This window comes from Miscanthus floridulus, chromosome 14 (genome assembly GCF_019320115.1).
Source record: "Miscanthus floridulus cultivar M001 chromosome 14, ASM1932011v1, whole genome shotgun sequence".
NCBI classification, from domain to species: domain Eukaryota; kingdom Viridiplantae; phylum Streptophyta; class Magnoliopsida; order Poales; family Poaceae; genus Miscanthus; species Miscanthus floridulus.
Genome location: NC_089593.1, coordinates 9,118,973 through 9,138,336, shown reverse-complemented (window position 1 = coordinate 9,138,336; position 19,364 = coordinate 9,118,973). Strand labels below are relative to the sequence as shown.

The following is a 19,364-nucleotide window of genomic DNA, read 5'->3' as shown; positions in this document are numbered from 1 at the left end:
TTGAGAATGAATTAATGGGAGTTGTGAAAGCAACATTCCCGACCTGGCTGTCCTCAGTCCTCCCATGGCCCCCGCCGGACCGCGTAGCCTGGCATACCGCCTCCGCCGCGACGCGGTACACCAACAGTGGACACCATGGTGCTTATCTCTCTTTGATCCCATCTTCTACTAACGAATGCCTCACTCATGGATGCTTTACACCGCGTGCTCAATGATTTGCCTGTACAACAATGTTTGTTGCTAACCAAATAACCATGCCCACCTTTCTGCATGAACAGAGATGCAGAGGCACATATCTACATGACTTTTTGTGCGTGTCTCAGGACATATTACGGTTTCATGCAGTTTATTGGCCAGCCATGTTAATGTCAGCAGGTTTAAGTGTTCCTGATACAGTTTTTGGTCATGGATTCTTGACAAAGGTGATCTTACTTATTTACAATTGTACTTGTTTCCACTTATAGAGCCCTGATGACAGTATAGCACTCTACCATAAGTACAAAAAAAGTATCTAGATTCTCAGTCACCTTTCATGTTTTATCTCAGCAAGTCACTTTTATTTCATGCACCAATGGCTTCTATTTTGAAAATCCTAGGATGGCATGAAGATGGGTAAGTCATTAGGCAACACACTTGAACCAAAAGATCTGGTAGAAAGATATGGGGCTGATGCTGTTAGGTACTTCTTCTTGCGGGAAGTAGAATTCGGCAATGATGGGGACTATTCAGCAGAACGCTTTATCAATATAGTCAATGGTCATCTTGCTAATACAATTGGTATTTCTACTTAAATTACCTTTGTTTCTGAAACATGTATATACTTTTCATGTGTGCTGAAATTGTTATGTCATTTGCCTTCTTTCTTCACTTGGTGCTCCTTGTTTGTGTTACCTATGCATCTTTACGTGTTAATAATGATCTCACTTACTCACTCGAACTGGAAACCTCCTTAGTCGTACACTTGGGCTACTAAAAAAGAATTGTAAATCCAAACTAGCTTTTGATTCACTTGCTGCTACAGATGGAAGTTTGTTCAGAGATAACATAGAAAACCTGGTAAGCAGGTTTTCATGGTACCTTTTAAACTGAGGAGTGGAGGATAAATGATTTAATTATAAACCGCGAGTTTGTGATTGAACCGGTAGTCTAGTATGTATATAACCAACTGTATAAAGATTTAAAGACTTAGAAAATATAAGACCTACAACAGTGAATTTGTTTTTTACTCTATCAACAAGTGTCGCCGATGATGTCGTGGGTCCATCTGTAGTTTGCACTCATGAAACGATGATGGTCTGTCTAAGAAGTACCACGCATTCACATGCCCTGTTGTGTCTCTATTCGAATCACCGTGAATTTGTTTTTACAGGTGGACAATGCACAACACCAGTACAAAAATCTTTTGCTGTCATCAACATGTGAAACTGTTCTAGAGATTGGTAACCTTGGAAACTTGTACGTCGATGAGCAAGCACATGGTCCTGTTTCAAGCAAGGGAAGCCACAAGTAATAATCTCTTCAGTTGTGGGCTCCAAATAGCAGATTTGGGTATAGAAAATATCTGGCCGGTGATAGTTTTTTTTGGTTGATTGGACATCAATTGGATTTTCATATGGTTGCTTATGAGAAACTGACTAATATATCTGCTATTTTGGCTGTATTCAGATTGATCTTGCAATGTCTCCTTTAAGTAGCAACTCTTTGTTTGTCGACTATCATCGGAACCCTTTCCCAACATATTTCTTAAGAGGTTTTACCGTGTCTCTTTCAACTGACGACCCTTAACAAATTGACTCGACAAAGGAGCCTTTGGTTGAAGAACACAGTATTGCTGTTTCAGTAATGTCCAGCCATCCATGCCTCTATTTCCGTTATTTTTTCCCACTTAGATGTTTCTTAGTTTCGATTGGTTGTTGCTCTTGGCAGCTTTGGAAACTGAGCTCAGGTGATTTGTATGAAATCGTTTGAAATCTTGTCTACCAGTCCGCTTTCTCTCGCAGGCTCAAGGTGCAAACTACTGATTTCTATGGCCATTTCTTCGCCTTCTCAATGTGGACGAATTCACCATCTTTTTTTCCCCGTGCTCTAACATTTTCTGTTTTAGTTTCAACAGATCGGGAGAAACTACTACATAAGGGGTCCAGATGACATTCTCCACGAAATCCTTATATAGATTCATTAGTGATAGAGGGGTAGCTAGCAGGGTGGCTGGCTATGTTTGGAAAGGATAGATTCCCTTGAAAATCAAGTTCTTTTTATGGCAGATCTTTAATAACAGGTTACAGGTTGCCCAAAGTCTCATCAAAAGGGGTTCAAAAGAGACTGCTAATTGTTGCCTCTGTGGTTTAGCGGAATCTGTGGATCATATTTTCTTCCAGTGCCACATTGCCAAATTCATTTGGAGTGTGATTGCTCAAGTTTTCAAGCTACAAAATGTTCCTCGTTCACTGAAGGAGTTTAGTTGCACTTGGTTACAGGGCAAGGGGCCCCTACCAATCAGATTGCTTATGTTTGCTTTTGCAGGTTTTGTTTGGGCTATGTGGACCATCAGGGATAAGATGGCGATAGAGAAAAAAATTCCTAAATCTCCAACTGACGTGCTCTACATTGTTGTATCCTTGATGTAGAGGTGGAAGATTTTGCTTAAGGAGATAAGAAGCCTTTCGACATATGTAGGATGCAGTCATGGGTTGGCTCAAGAACTTTTAGCCTAGTTCTGTTATGCTGTCAGATGTAGCTGAAATCTGAATTCTGTAATAGAATAGGTGTTGCTGCTCTTTGCTGTAGCTGGTAACCCCAGCAGACTTATGTACTTGTTGCTTTCTGAAAAGCAGAGGTAAAACTCGTTTAAGAAAAAAGATGGCAATGACATCCACCAGACAAATATTCCTCACACGACCTTCAAAAAAAATATTCCTCACACCAGGGTTGAATTTCTGACACATTGTATTTATCCCTGTATTCAAGTGGTGTATCTTCATGTGCTTAAGTTAGCTTGTATCTGTTTATGATCTTCTCCTTACTCTAGACTGCGGATCTAGAAAGAAGAAATGGAGGAGTTGATACATTTTGAAAACATAAATTTTATAAACTACCAGAAGAATTGTGATGCTGTGGCAGTAAAGTGTATGCAGCCTGCCAGTGGCTGGGAGATGAAAAGGTGTAAACATGATCCTGCTTTTCGATTAATCTCTTAGTTGTAGAGGTATAAAATGTTTTTTTGGACGAAACTGGAGGGGCTTGCCAGCCCCTACAGGCAATTTATTAAAAATAAGCAAGGAACAAAAGAGTACAAACAAATAGCCAGAGGCTTAAGAGGCAGAAAGAAAAGAAGAAAATAAGGGATACAAAGGAAGTTACTACAGATTCTGGATCCATAAATCAAAAGTTAAAGCGTGCCTAGACCTTATCCTTAGGGATAAGATCCCCATTTCTTTTTCAAACACCATCTTAAATGTTAAAGTGCAGCATGTCCGAACTTTATTTAGTTATTACTAACAAGGAACTCACATGGATACCCAGCACTGATACTATGCTAGCTACGTAAAAACTTAACCACAATGACAATTGCAGAGGACCTCGCATCACAATATAGCTGGTATAGGAATTGTGCCGCTATTTCTTTGGTGAATGTAAGAAATAACATAATCATACGTAGCCAAGTTGTGGACAGGCCCTATGCCATCGAAATTTGAATAAATCCGCGAAACTTGAATATTTATTCAACTCTTCTTATTTCAACAACTATCTCAGGGCCTCTCGTAGGGTAGCGGGCGCATTACAAGGATATACAATATGATTGATGCCACCATAGTAGGAATTAGGATACCAAAGATGGTCATGGTGAGCTCATCTTCATCTAAGCACATCTTGAAAGTGTCAGCTTCTTGCTTCTGACAATGTACTCCGGCTCCTACTTGATGTTTTCTTCGATAGTCTCCAGCTTGCAGCGCTTCTCTCAAGCTTTTTCTTAAAATATTGAAATAGGTTGGCATTTGAATAGGGGGCTTATGCGGGTGATTAGCGTTGAGTGTGGAGTGTCTTGTTGTGAAGGAGGATACAGGCGATTGATGGCAGGTTTAGAGGGTGGGTGCGCGCCATTATCGGCGGCACTAAGTAGCATTAAGGGCAGAGGGAATCAGGTTTGTGGGGGACAACAGCGGCAACATCGGGCCAATGGAGGTGACATCACGAGCGGTGTCGTGGGGCGGTGGTGCGACGTGCGGTGGGTGGCGGTGCAAAAGAGACAGCGGCATGCCGCTGAGAGGACGGCACCAGTGTGTAGGAAAAGGAGCGCGGGTGAGTGGCCACTGGCCGTGCGCGTGGCTTTAATTTGCATGCGGCCTGCTGTGCGCTTTGCTGGTTGCATGGGTGTGGAGTAAATGTAGCTAAATCGGCCGCACCCAAGCAATCGGGAAGTGGAGGCGGCGTGGAAGAGAAACACTGGCGGGTAACGAGGTGGGGAGAGCGTCGGCCATGGTGCGCTCCCTGCGCGAGCTTGAATGGAGGGAGGAACCAAAAGAAGAAAAAGGAGGGGTCCGGTACGGGGCGAGGGCGAGAGTCGAGAGCCAACAGGGTGCGGGAAAAGGAGAGAAAAGGAACTGTGCGAGTGAACAAGGCGAGTGCGGCATAGCCAAACGAGAGCTGAACGCAGGTGGGTCCCGGTATCGACAGCGTCCACAGGTGTCGATGCGTGCGTAGCGCGGTCAAACCGGACACTGGGATTGGGACATTGCGTCAATTTAGGCGTTTCGATCAGTCCAGACTACTCGAATAATAACTTTTCCACACTCGCCGTCCTCGTGCACTGTGCGCAGCTCCTTTTCCTAGCCTCTGGTCCGCTCTTGATCCTTGCCCTCGTCTCCGTACCAGACCCCCCTTCTTTCTCCTTTTGGGGACATGGCCGCCCGCACGCCTCCCTCGTCGAGCGAACCCTCTGCTCTCCTTTATTCCCCACCTCCGTTCGCTTACGCAGGGAGCGCGCCATGGCCGACTTTATCCCCACAGCGTGAACCTACAGTGTATTCCGTCCATGCCGTCTCCACTTCCATTGTGCTGCGCCCCATCTCCGTTCACCGCTATAAGATGCCCTTGGTCCTTGCTCTTCTTCTTCATCCCCATCCCTCTCGAATCCAAAGCAGAGGTACGAGATCCAGTGGTTCGTCTGACAGAGGCGATGGTGTAATCTGAGAAGAAGGGGTCTGGTTTTCGAAGAAGTTCAAATCTACCGTTGGTTAGTTTGGTCTTAGGGTTCACGATGTTTTACTTCTCAGTCTCCTGTTTTTGGATCTATTGGTCATACGCCATGTTTTGGATAATCATTATCTTGTTGTTTCTCCATTGCCCTCGCCTATCCCGACTTCTGGAGTAAGCCTTCGTTGTCCTAGGTTGCTCTTAACCATGTAACTTTAAATCCCGGTGTAATTTAGTGTTCGACGTCGTGTAATCTTTCGTGTAATTTCAGATTTACGGAATATGTTGTAGTTTCGCCTAAGGGGAGTGGATCCTAATTCGCTCTTTTGTAAACCCTTGTGTTAGGAGACGTACTTGTGTTGTAGTTTTCGCTCTTTCCACCTATAATGTAATCCTAGCCAATGTTGTGCTTTGAATCTAAGTGTGTTAGTTGCTTGAGCCCAACTCCATCAAATACTTCTTTCCACTAACATGTCATTGATTTGCTGGCATAGAATATGCACCATGTAATGACAACCAACCTCTATGTTCGTTTACAACATTGTAATGAAAAAAGCCAGGTTACCTTTTGTTCCCATATTTTCCCATTTAATGTACCAAATAGACCAACCTTTCGTAGCAGCACGATGAGGAAACATATTACACATATGAGTCATATTTCCCAAGATTTTTCCTATACCAAGCACATCACCCGCAGCGAAGAACCGACGGCCTTCTAGGATGTCCATGTCAGTTCTTTTTATTTGGTGCATTAGATCGAGATTCCACGACTCAGATGAGGCGCGTCACAATCGTGCATTCCGCAGTACATAGATGAAGCAATTGCATACATTAAATGAAGTACGGTTTCCTCTTATTGTAGGCGGCATGCAAATGGACGGTGACGCGTAGCAGAGAACGGTGGATTCTGGACATGGTCGGTGCCTAACTAGTGGACGGCACGCATGCATACTGCTGAGCCTTGTTTGCTTTGCAGAGCTAGGCTCCACCGTGGTCCTCCTCATGTAGAATGGTGCTCCTTCCTCTTTCTCTCTCTCTCGAGTAAATTGCAGATGGCAGCAGCTCCGCTCCTTCCCTCCTCTCTCTCCTCTCCGCGCTAACTAGTCACCCTCCATTTGCATGCACCATGCAAAGTTAGCACGCAGGCACAAGCAAAGGCCTCAGCAGCATGCACGCGGTTCGTGCTCGCATGCGTGCCAACCATCACGCTACGAGCTACCGGCCATGCATGCCGAGCATCCACCCCCCCCCCCCCGCTACATGTCGCGCCGCCCAGCTACAGCGTCGTCCCATCTCCCTGTGCAGCCATGGCGCCACACGACACCATTAATGGCGAGCACCTGAGCACCGGTATCACAGCTCCTCCCCGGCCGCAGGTAGCGAAGTATCAACTTAAAAAGAATGGAGTTGACCAAATTTGAACTAACTTTTTCAACGTCTTGGAAGCATAAACCGTGTCTGTAAGATTTTATATGGTCCTGACAAAGTAGAAGGGAATTCCTGAGGTTCACATCATGCTATGTCTGGCCGCGTCTTTAAAACCACACCATCTATCTTATTGATTAAATTTAAAATTATCTAACATATTGAAAAGTGAGAATTATATTCATTTTAGGATGGAGAGAGTACTTAGGTGTTAACACTCAAAATTATCCACGAATAAAGTTTTATAGTCCGCTAAAAGCACGGTAAAGACCCGGCAAAAAAAAAAACACGGTAAAGATGAAGCAATAAATGGTGATCCCCGGAGAATTTATACAAGGAGTGCAATAGGCTGAATGTGCAAAGTATATAAAACAACATGGCGAGTGCCTCCCTAAGCTATCCAGAAATTCGCTTAGTAAATTTGAAAGCACTGGACATCTTCACCTACGCAGGGTGGGTCGAAAGCAGGTGGACACATTTAATGCCTCCTCTCCATGCTACCATCACATAAAAACAAGTTGGGCAGGTGGACACATTTAATGCCTTTCCTCCTTACCATCAGATAAAAACGATTCCCCGACCATGCAGGAACATTTGTACTTACACATGCATCCATGTATCTAAGAGACGGCTTGGGTTGCGTGCATGTTGCTCCCGAGGTGGTCGGTGGTTGGGGTTGGTCGACATTAGTATGGCTCCCTACCCAGTGCAGGTTCAACTTCCTAGTCGTGCAACGTCCCATCATCCCTTAGCACCTCCATGTCCACCTCACCATGGCAAACATCAGGGCGATCGCTGCGGACTATAGCCGAAGATCCGCTGCCTTCCTTGCACCGCTCGTGTTCCCAACACTACCAGCAGCACCATCGGCATAAATGAGGAAATACAGCTTCAGAACCTATTTCTAAACTAAAACTTAACAACAAATTCTTTTCCAAAAAGTTAGGACGCTGCATGTGAAGTTATATAAGTAGCCCTATTACTATGGTTATGTATCCAGGATAGATGGCACTCTGCTGACTTAGGTAGGCTTAATCAAATTCTCTACAGGTATACTGACCCTGAGCATAGTCCGATAGTATCGACTAGCTACACGGAGAGATCGGTATGCCAAAAATCTAAGAACGGTTGCTCTATATGTTGGCAACAGTAGAAGAATGTATAGGACGTGCATTCATGCATATACTATTTATGCATTGTAGTGCCCGTATTGCTTGCAGATACGTCATCCATAGGTGTCGCGCGTGTCGTATGGTGCACGACTGACTCATTCCTGTTCTAAAGTTAATGCTAAATTGTGGCTTTGTGCTTCGCGTCGCCTGTGGTTCACGCATGCCGTGACCCGTGTCTCCCCATACTCTTTTTCTAGGCTCTTGTCGGAACCTTGTCTTGCAGCCGTATTAGTCATTAATGGCCTCGAACATCGCTCGCCTCGAAAGCGCGAAAAAATCGGTCGATTCATTTATAGTGATCTCGTGCTGGAACCTTGGTGTACCACGATAGGACTATTGACCACTCTGCCTTTATAAGCAGGGTCTGGCTTAGCTGTTGGTACCATCACCCGGTGCACTTTAGCTCGCCTAGCTTTTCCTTTTGAGCTAGCTTTTCGCTCAGTCCTTCCTTACAACCACCGCCAGCGATGGCAGGAGCCTGGGTTAGTAGTTACTGCCTGAACACTGAGGGTTTTCCCAAGATCCTGTATGCCACCCTGCAAAAGGTCAGAGTCAAAGATCATCCCGAATATGAGGGTCGTGAGTATGTAAAGTATGGCACTGAGCGGTGTGAAGTTACCGTCTACATTGGGAAGAGTGAAGAGTTACCCGACATCACTGAAGCCTGGAATGTGACCGCAACCGGGTTTAGCTTCATCAACACCTACCAGGTTGTGGCCCGCAAAGCCTTGCGGTACCTTTGTCAGGTCTATGAAGAGCCCATTGCCCATACCCCCATGAGGTTCTTTCCACCTTTAGAAAAGAATCGACGGGCATGGAGGGCTCGCATGGAGGCTTTGCAAGGGCGGGATGCGTAAGAAGATAGTCCTACCGTGGTGCACTTGACCACGTATCTGCTTGCTCTGGATGAGCAGTATGACCGGGAAGCCTCAAAGCTAAGGAAGTGCCTTCGGCGAGCCAAGGAAGCTGAGATCTTCTCCAGGATGCTCCAGGTGCAACTTGCCGAAGCGCATGCCAGTGCGGCAGCTGCTGAGAGTCGGGAGACTGCCATGTCGGAAGCTCTGAAGGAGGCTGAAGATCAACATGCCTATCAGTTGGGAGAGGCCTACCTTGTCACTAGGGCCAAGCGGAGGACGCTGGCTGTTGAACGGTAGGATCCCTTGATCGTGGAGGGGATCCCTATCCACCCGCCAGAAAGAAGGAGAACCAGTGTTGCAGTACCGCCAGCACCTCCACCCTCGGAAGTGTTAGAAGTAGAACCCTTGATTCCTCTCACTCAGCCATTGCAAAGAGAGGAGGCAGATCCATAGCCAGGGCGGTAGAAGAATCCACCGAGCCCGGGAATGAAGATGCGTGGTCCAAAGTAGATTAGTTGCCTTGGGATGATGTACCCATACTTAGTAGTGTCTTTCGTCGTTGTCCACCGGTATTGTAATATTTCCATTGTATTTCGTCCGTAGTTGTTGAGGTAGTCCGATCATAGGAAAGGTGAACGATGTGTCGAGAATGGGAGAGTAAGTGCCTATATGTTGTACCAGCATAAGGATGTTCGGAATATGCATTTTATTTATTTTGCTGTGTTATTGCGTCCATCTACCTTAGGTCTTGTTAGACGTGCTTAGGGTTTTTGAGGGTGATGTTAAGTGGGTTACAAGAGAAATTGCCATTCGGATGCGAGTAGACCAGCCGGGATTGGATAACATAGGACATTGTATCGACTAATTATGGATGTCCCAGCAGAACACTTGCATCTCTTTAAATCAAATCCGTTGTTGGATTTGAAGTCCTTGGCCCTTGTTGGGAAACATGGTTGAAATATTTTCTTGAGTTCTAAACATAAAATATATTTTGAAAGCTAATTCGAAAGGAGCTGAAAACAAAAATTTGTTCGGTTTTGATTGAAAGGCTTCCTTTTGAAAAGTAAAACATTTCAAAATGCATAAAAATGAACCATAGAATTCAAAGTTCTGATTCAAGCTAAGCAAGATCTTTTGGAAGCTTAACATATGGATAATAAGATTCATTAGAACAGATTAAGAGAAGCAACAAGATCTGACTTAGAATAAGATGGAACAAGAATCTAATTCAAAAGGACTTGGAATAAGATGGAACAGATTAAGAGAAGCAACAAGATCAGACTTGGATTAAGAGAAGCAACAGATTAATAGCTTATGGTGCCGCGACGAAACCGAGGGCCCCTGTGGAATAGCTGCCACATGGTGACGCTGCTCGGCACGCGCTGGTATCGAGGTTATTGACCAAGTGCCTTTACCAAGTTACACCGCCATACCACTTTTGATACAAATATTCGGGTGCTTGAACGGGAAATCCACAACGGGTTGATGCAATAGTTTTCTCTCAAAGTAAACAAGACGAGGTGGTTTCGGAGGAAGCATGTATGTTGCGATCTCACTTCATACAAAGTTTGACGCATATTGTGGACAAGGAAGGGAAGGAAAGAAGAACACCTAGAAAAAGTTAGCCTTGGGTAGTAGGGAGTACTTAGAAAAGCCTGAGTGGATGTCAAGTCCCAAGAACTATGCCCAGCTCGGCCACGCTACGCAGGTCGAGTCGTTGTCACCGCGTGCCCCGTGGACGCCGTCGGTGTCGGGCCCATTAGCACCCTATCATCGCATGTTTGCGACATCGTGCCGCACTCACCGTCCTTGTGCGCTGTGCGCTCCTCCTTTTCCCGGCCTCCGGTCCGCTCTTGATCCTCGCCCTCATCCCCGTACTGGACCCCCCTCCCTTCTTTCTTCTTTTGGGGACATGGCCGCCCGCACGCCTCCCTCGTCGAGCGAACCCTCTCTCCTCTCCTTTATTCCCCCTCCGCTCGCTTACGCGGGGAGTGCGCCATGGTCGACTTTATCCCCACAACGTGAACCGGCAGTGTATCCCATCCATGCCGTCTCCACTTCTGGTGCGCTGTGCCCCATCTCCGTTCGCCACTATAAGATGCCCTTGGTCCTTGCTCTTCTTCTTCATCGCCATCTCTCTCGAATCCGAAGCAGAGCTACGGGATCCAGTCATCATTGTGGATCTAGGTTCGTCTGACAGAGGCGATGGTGTAATCTGAGAAGAAGGGATCTAGTTTTCGAAGAAGTTCAAGTCTACCGTTGGTTAGTTTGGTCTTAGGGTTCATGATGTTTGACTTCTCAGTCTCCTGTTTTTGGATCTGTTGGTCATATGCCATGTTTTGGATAATCATTATCTTGTTGTTTCTGCATTGCCCTTGTCTATCCCGACTTCTGGAGTAAGCCTTGGTTGTACTAGGTTGCTCTTAACCATGTAACTTTAAATCTAGGTGTAATTTAGTGTTCGACGTCGTGTAATCTTTCGTGTAATTCTAGATTTACGAAATGTGTTGTCGTATCGCCTAAGGGGAGTGGATCCTAATTCACCCTTTTGTAAACCCTCGCGTTAGGAGACGTACTTGTGTTGTAGTTTTTGCTCTTTCCACCTATAATGTAATACTAGCCAATGTTGTGCTTTGAATCTAAGTGTGTTATTTGCTTGAGCCCAACTCCATCAAATACCTCTTTCCACTAACATGTCATTGATTTGCTGGCCTAGAATAGGAACCATGTAATGACAACCAACATCTATGTTCGTTTACAACATTGTAATGAAAAAAAGCCAGGTTACCTTTCCTTCCCATATTTTCCCATTTTTCTCAAGATTTTTCCTATACCAAGCACATGACCCGCAGTGAAGCGCGGGCAGCAATGGCTATTAATGTTATGATGAACGATCCGCTTCTTAACGTGCAACAGTCATCTTAGATAGATCATAGATGTGCTCGCCTACTCGGTGGGGGGCTCTAGCCAGGGGATAAGCTAGGGTTTGCAAGGAGAGGGTGTTGATTTGGTTACGTGGGCAATGAGTGTGATTTGTGGTGATACTGGTGCCACTTAGCTTGCTGAATAAGCACCATTTTGTTTGTACGGCTGGGCTGCGTGCCCCTGAAACCTTTGGCTACGTACCGAATCAGCACCATTTGTTTTTTGGTGATACTGGAGCCACTTAGATCTGCCGAATATAGTTTACCATAGCACCAGCAGAATTGGCAGAGCCTCGCTTAGCCATTGGTACCATCACTCGGCGCACTTTAGCTTACTTAGCTTTTCCTTTGAGCACCACTGGCCTTTTGTAATGGTGGAGTGGTTATTGGTCCTAGCGCAGTCCACTATTTAGTCTAATGCGGAGACCAATAAAAGGAAAGCGGCAGGATATTTACGCGCACGAAACGAGCAGTGTTCGAAGCCATTCCCTAAGGTATCCAGAAATTCACTAAGTAAGTTTGAAAGCACTAGACATCTTCACCTACGCAGGGTGGGTCGACAGCAGGTGAACACATTTGATGCCTCTTCTTCATGTTACCATCAGATAAAAACAAATCAGGCAGGCGGACACATTTAATGCCTCTCCTCCTTACCATCAGATAAAAACGATTCACCGACCATGCAGGGCCATTTGTACTTACACATGCATCCATGCATCTAAGACACGGCTTGGGTTGTGTGCACGTTGCTCCCGAGATGGTCGGTGGTTTGGGTTGGTTGCCATTACTACAGCTACCATAATTGCGTCTGCATCCATACTTGCAGAGGCACTCGTTCCTTGTGGCTTTGTGCTTTGCGTCGCCTGCGGTTATGCCTACCATGACCCAAGTCTCCCCGCACTCTTTTTTGGGCTCTTGTCGGAACCTTGGCTTGCAGCCGTATTAGTCATTAATGGCCTCAGACATCGCTCACCTCGAACGCATAGGACGTGCATTAATGCATAGCCTGTTTGTGCATTATTGTGCCGTATTGTTGGCAGATACGCCATCCATAGGTGTCACGCGTGTCGTAGTGTGCATGGCCTACTCATGCTTGTTACAGAGTTAGGTCTGCACTGTGGCTTTGTGCTCCGCGTTCACCCGTGAGTCACGTCAGTAGTGAACCACGTCTTCTCATACCCCTTTTCTGTGCTCTTGTCAGACCCTTGCCCTGCAGTCGTACTACTCAATAGTGGCACCGCACGTCACTCGTCTCAAACGCGCGGAATTTGGTCAATTCGTTCGTAGTGATCCCGCGCAGGAACCCTGGTGAACTGCGCCAGGACCATAGACTGCTCCGCCTTTATAAGCAGAGCCTGGCTTAGCCATTGGTAGCTCGCTTAGGTTTTCCCTTTGAACAAGCTTTTTGCTCAGCCCTTCTTTGTAGCCACCGCCAGAAATGGAAGGAGCCTGGGTTAGTAGTTACTGCCTGAACGTTGAGGGTTTTCCTAGAATCCTGCATGCCACCCTGCAAAAGCTCGGAGTCAAAGATCGTCCCGAGTATGAGGGCCGTGAGTATGAGAAGCATGGCACCGATCGGTGTGAGGTTACCGTCTACATTGGGAAGAGTGAAGAGTTCCCCGACATCACCGAAGCCTGGAGTGTGACCGCAACCGGGTTTAGTTTCACCGACACCTACCAGGTTGTGGCCCGCAAAGCCTTGCGATACCTTTGCCAGCTCTATGAAGAGCCCGTTGCCCGTACCCCCATGAGGTTCTTTCCACCCTTGGATAGGAATCGACGGGCATGGAGGGCTCGCATGGAGGCTTTGCAAGGGCGGGATGCGCAGGAAGATAGTCCTACCGTAGTGCACTTGACCACGCACCTGCTTGCTCTGGATGAGCAGTATGACCGGCAAACCTTGGAGCTGAGGGCGTGCTTTCGGCGCGCTGAAGAAGCCGAGATCTTCACTCGGATGCTCCAGGTGCAGCTCGCCGAAGCGTATGCCAGTGCTGCAGCTGCTGAGAGCCGGGAGACTGCCATGTCAGAAGCTCTGAAGGAGGCCGAAGATCGGCATGTTCATCAGCTGGGTAAGGCCTATCTGTTCACTAGGGCCAAGCGGAGGACGCTGGTTGATGAAAGGCAGGATGCCCCGATCTTGGAGGGGATCCCTATCCACCCGCATGAAAGAAGGAGAACCGGTGATGTAGAACCGTCAGCACCTCCACCTTCGGAAGTGTTAGAAGCAGAACCCTTGGTTCCTCTCACTCAGCCATTGCCACGAGAAGATGCAGATCCATAGCCAGGGCGGTAGAAGAATCCGTCGAGCACAGGAATAAAGATGTGTGGTTTCAAGGTAGATTAGTTGCCTTGGGATGCTGTACCCGTAGTAGTAGTGCTTTTCGTCGCTGTCCTCCTGTATTGTACTCTTATCGTTATTATCGTTCGTAGTTGTTGGATGTGTGTTGTAGTTTTGCCTAAGGGGAGTGTATCATAATTCACTTTTTTGTAAATCCTCGCGTTAGGAGAAGTACTTGTGTTGTAGTTTTTGCTATTTTCACCTATAATGTAATCATATCCAATGTTGTACTTTAAATCTAAGTGTGTTAGTTGCTTGAGCCCAGCTCCATCAAATACTTCTTTCCACTAACATGTCATTGATTTGCTGGCCTAGAATAAGCACCATGTAATGACAACCAGCCTCTATGTTCGTTTACAATACTGAGACCAACCTTCCGTACCAACACGATGAGAAAACATATTAGACATATGAGCCATATTTCTTAAAAATTTTCCTATACCAAGCACATCACCCGCAGCGAAGCGCGGGCAGTAGTGGCTAGTTTAAATTAAAGATCGAATCTTATTATTTATATATTGTAATAAATATACTAGACCAGTAGATACTAGATACAGATAGAAAAGGTAATTAAGATCGAAATTACTTATTAAGGACGGTGTGGACGTATTACATACACACACACACGTCCAGATTCAATGCTCAAGATGGCGAGGTCTAGAGGTGTGCGCCCCTCCTTGTTTGCGAAACTCAAACCGACATCGTTGCTGCTCATTAAGCTGCAGAACATGAACTGATTCCCACTCTTCACAGCCAGATGGAGAGCTGTATTTCCATCCCGATCTCTCATGTTCAGGATTCCCGCCAAGCTTTGTTCACCACATACATAATCCACTACGTTGAGCATTTTCTTCTCGATAGCAAGATGAAGAAAACTCTGTCCAGAATCGTTGCGTGACTGCATGCCGTCAGCAGTTTTCGGATGACGTCAAGCCTTGCATTTGCTGCTGCAACATGTATGGGAAACCAACCGTTGTTGGAGTCCTTCTTCAGGGCAGTACAAGGAGGAGGAGGCATGCTGCTGCTGGCTTGGGTGCGATTCGTCGTCGTGGAACTGTCGTCGGCACAACAGTAAGAGCTCTTGGTGTCACAAGGGCTGCCCTTGTTTGTTTCAGTGTTAGTTGGCCCCTTGTTTGTTTCAGTGTTAGTTGGCACATTTTTGAGACAACAACACTGCTTAAAATAATTTGCACACGTCAATAACCAGGACGTCTTTGTTCTACTAGCCGACTCGTCCCTGCTCGTGCCAGGAGAGGGTAACAGCTCTGCGATAGATGCGCCTCCCACTGATGATGCCAGAAGGTGGAGCGGAGTATTTCCTGATTTATCTGCCATGCCAATAGGATCCGGTAGATTTGCAACATTGTTCATCCACTCGAGGAGCTGCTCGGTGAGTTTTTTGGCATCTGCAAGATATTTTCTTTATGAAACAAGGGCATATGCCGCAACAGGTACAAATATAAATATGAAATATATGAACATAGATCATGCGAAAGTTTGATGCTACCGACGACATCTTAATGCCTACTACTGGTGCTAGTATAATTAATTATTGAGCACTGGAGATACCAATCCATCAACCCGTGCTCTCGCACCACCATCAGTTTATATAAATTATATGTCATAGATATCAATATAATTGTAAATAATTTGTTAGTATCATTCATATACGAGTTGTTTACGAAATATTTTTCATAATTGCTGGAACATAAAATATATATTTATCGCTCATTCATGCATCTGTACTTGATCTGCATGGTGATATGACTTATTGTGCATTTAACCATTTTTTGTAATTGTAAGGTTGGTAATTTAGAGGTATATTTGAGGGTATATTTATGTTTTTTAATTGCAGAAGTGGTAGGTAATGTGATGCAAATTTAATGGGTCCCACAGATTATCTATCATAATGGCCAGTGGATAATTAGATGCAAATTTACTGTTACTATAGATTATGTCGCATAATGACATAGGTAGGTAATTTAGATACAAATTTATGGGATAGTTTATGTTGTCTTTCAAACTTGTAGAGGTCGGTAGTTATTTAAAAAATAGAGAATAGATTCTATGGCTATTATTATCGATTTTGTGTAGAGTCTATCCAATTAATGGTCAGATCCTTATGATTTTTATGAGAATTTTTAGGATTTATCTTTTTTACAACACATCTTGTCAGAATTAAGATTGAGGTTCCATGAAGGACCCCTTGTTAGTGTTTCTAGAATTTATCATTTTTTCTAGTCTAGTGTGACATGTATTTATTTGAAACCTAAGCTTAGTTTATATAAGCTCTTGTTGCACTCATTTCTCTGACACCATCAACCTACATTATATTTTACCTTTCAACTTTTGATCATATTAGTTGTTATAACTTTTTATCTATATATATGTTAAGTTAAAACTCTAGTGTTTAGTGTTGTCGTTACTATGGGCTCCGGGTACCCTAATCGCGAAGAAAACGCCCAACCAGAATGGGGTGTGGGCCAAGCAGCCCACTTGGAAGGCCCAACCTAGATGGGGTACCTCAGCGACTTCGCGGACAAGGCATCAACTAAATATACTTAGAAGCCAATCGATCTATAAAGACCCATCTCGATTCGACCCCTACTCCTTATAACAAACTAAGAAACAACCCGATCCGGTCATGGTTTCCCGATGTAAACCCTACCTCTAGACTATATAAGGAGGCCTAGGGCTCCCCTGATCAACAGATTCTAGCTCATAGCCATACATCCATGCATCATCAGCATCTGCTCTTCCAGTGCACAGCGCATAAGGAAGTTGTTCTGCATTTGACGTAGTATACTCTACACCTGAAGCAGTATAAATCCTTGTCACATATGCTACCCCTCTGATTCACTATGCGTGAAATGTTGATCATTAGTCGGACCACAACTCATATGACAAGACTATCTTTTATTCAAATTTTATTTGTATCTAGGTCCTATCCACACACTTAATTACTATAATGACATAAACAACTGTTTTAGTTTGCGTCACGGTACTCAAGATTTTGATTTTTGTTATAGCAAATAATAATATGTGTGTTATATTGTTTTATAAAAGCATAATGCTCAAAATCAAATTACCAATATTGATGGAACATAATGTTTCAGTCAAAATTAACAATAAAAATATTGTCATAGAGTATTAGTAGAATTTCAAGTAAATTGCCACTTTAGTTGATATGTGATTTGTTAAGGAAACATTTTTCCACATTTCATAAACTATTAAAATAAATATTTATCCTAAAGTATTCATGTTTACTTGCTCAACATGATGGCACATTGTGTTATGCTTACTTTTAGAAATATGTATATATAATGTACTCGATAGTTACCGAATTATATTCCATAATAGCATGTGTGTTTGTGTTATATTTATATGTTGATTTTGACCAAAATGATAAAGAGAATTACAAAGATTCATGACATTAAATAGGTATACTATGAAAATATAATTAATGAAGAATCTAATGATACTTAGTTGGTATCGTGAATGTTATTATTTTATTATATAAATTTAGTTAAACTTGAGATGGTTTGACTCTCCAAGAAAGATGGAATGATTTATAATTTATAATGGACGGAGTATTTTTCGTAGTGGTACAGCCTCACAAACCCGCGATCCGGCCAGCTTAGCCAGTACTACTTCGCCATTTGTAATGTTTTCATCATATCTTGGATGTTTAGTCGCAGGACCTAGCGACGTTCTTCGCCAGCATACCAGATGGCACCTGGCCGACCGCTGTTGATGCATGGCCGACCAGGGACCGGCAACCAGCGAGTCCGACGCCGGATGACGATGATTCATCCGAGTTGGACAGAGAGGAAGAGGAGGTCGTTCCCAAGCGCTACCTGACAAGGGGCGGGAAGCTGCCGATGCACAAAGAGACGGACAAGAAGAAGAGAAAAGTAGCCGCTACGCCTCCCCGCAAGCAAGGCGAGGTGAAGATCAGGGAGCCCGCCACACGCCCCAGTGGCCGGAGGTATGTGGGTGACGGCGGATTCTGATGATGAAGACGAGGAGGAAATGCTCCGACCACCTCCGAGCTTCTCAAGGACCGCAGCAGCGACCGCTGGGCAAGGGAGCTCGGGCAGACCGCATCGCTTCAAAACCTTAGTTAGGTGATCAAACAGGTAAGTATAGCATTCTTAGTCCATGCCGATCACTGTTAATATTGAAATTATTGACGAACAACCATCTTGGCACAACGAGGCATCAACCAAAAATTTACGACCAGTCGGCGCTGGAGAACCGCGGCGTGAGGCGAAGCAGTCCACTCCAGACGTTGGCACCGGAGATGTCGGCGGAAACCAGTCAGAGGAGGCACCGAGGGCATCTGAAGATGCAGCTGGCCGCGGTGTTGAAGAAGCCGGTGAATGAGGGTGAGGCGCACGGCCCTACCACTAGCATAGAGCCGTTGGTGAGTCCCCAAGCATCTTCGTCGGAGGTGACCATCAGCGCTCCGATCGGACCACGGCGCAGCGAGAGGCAAGGTCCCTCGAGGGAGATCCCCGAGGGAATCGAAGAAATGGACCGAGAGCCGCTGCGTCCTTGGGAAGCCCCTCCTCGGGCTGCAAAAACATTTCTACTCCAATGAGACATGCTGGAGGTCGTGGAAGAGGAGGAAGCCAGCAAGCAGATGAAGGAACTTCAGGCCACCCTCGCATCGGCATCAAGCCAGATACAGGTAAACCAAGCTATGCTGTTGCCTGTTGTCGTCGTGAAGTCAATCCTTAATTAATGTTGCTGCAGGAGCTAATGAAAACATCCGAGCACCGCGCTCGCCTTCTGGAGCGGGCAGCCCCAGCCCTCACCGAGAACAAGAGGCTGCGAGAGTCGTGGAAGCGCTCGAAAAGAGCTTAGCCGGGGCTCATGGCGACAAGGAGAAACTGCAGTCGCGTATGTCGGAGCTGGAGTCCGAGAACTGGTCACTGACCGAGCAGGGCCTCATGGCATAATGCCTTGCTTTTTGCCCCTATATTATGCATTAATGTAATCCCTGTTGATGCAGAGTTGGAGACAGAGCTCTTCCTGTTGCGCGAGTCAACGGCACAACTGGAGAAGGAGAGGGATGAAGCGCGTGCGGCGGAGAGAAAGATCGCCGAGGAGCAGTGATCTGCATGTTCTCGTGATAATAGTTCATCTTCCGGTACGTTGAGCATGTTTAACACGTCACTTTGATGTGTGCAGTGATCTGCACTAACTCCCAAGCGCAGTTCCGAGACCTCCAGGCACGGCTGAAGGCCAAACAGGACAGGATCGATGCCATAGTCACGGGAATAAAACATGTACTGGACTACATCAACCCCCGAGCCAGAACCCCAGGCATATACTTGTGGTGACAGGTTTCCCCGGGCCGACACGATCGTGGAGAGGTGCAAAATGGCCTTAACACGCTTCAAGGAGTACACCCGCGACGTCGCCTGCTCTGCCGCAGGGCATGGCCTGG

At 45.6% G+C, this 19,364-nt stretch overlaps 1 protein-coding gene across 1 annotated transcript; it reads left to right on the top strand.

Annotated features, from left to right (window-relative positions):
• The first annotated feature begins 186 nt into the window (after positions 1 to 186).
• LOC136502991 (methionine--tRNA ligase, chloroplastic/mitochondrial-like) lies at positions 187 to 1,510 on the top strand. The gene is made up of 5 exons (XM_066498218.1): positions 187 to 232; positions 346 to 422; positions 597 to 777; positions 998 to 1,056; positions 1,370 to 1,510. The coding sequence occupies exons 1-5, from the start codon at positions 187 to 189 to the stop codon at positions 1,508 to 1,510; spliced, it is 504 nt and encodes a 167-aa protein (XP_066354315.1).
• Positions 1,511 to 19,364: the final 17,854 nt, after the last annotated feature.

Bases quoted from the DNA above. Each gene is read 5' to 3' on its own strand.
- LOC136502991 (XM_066498218.1), top strand. From the start codon at position 187: ATGGATGCTTTACACCGCGTGCTCAATGATTTGCCTGTACAACAAT. The intron at 423-596 runs GTGATCTTACTT...TGAAAATCCTAG, and splicing joins GTCATGGATTCTTGACAAAG to GATGGCATGAAGATGGGTAA. The intron at 778-997 runs GTATTTCTACTT...AATCCAAACTAG, and splicing joins TCATCTTGCTAATACAATTG to CTTTTGATTCACTTGCTGCT.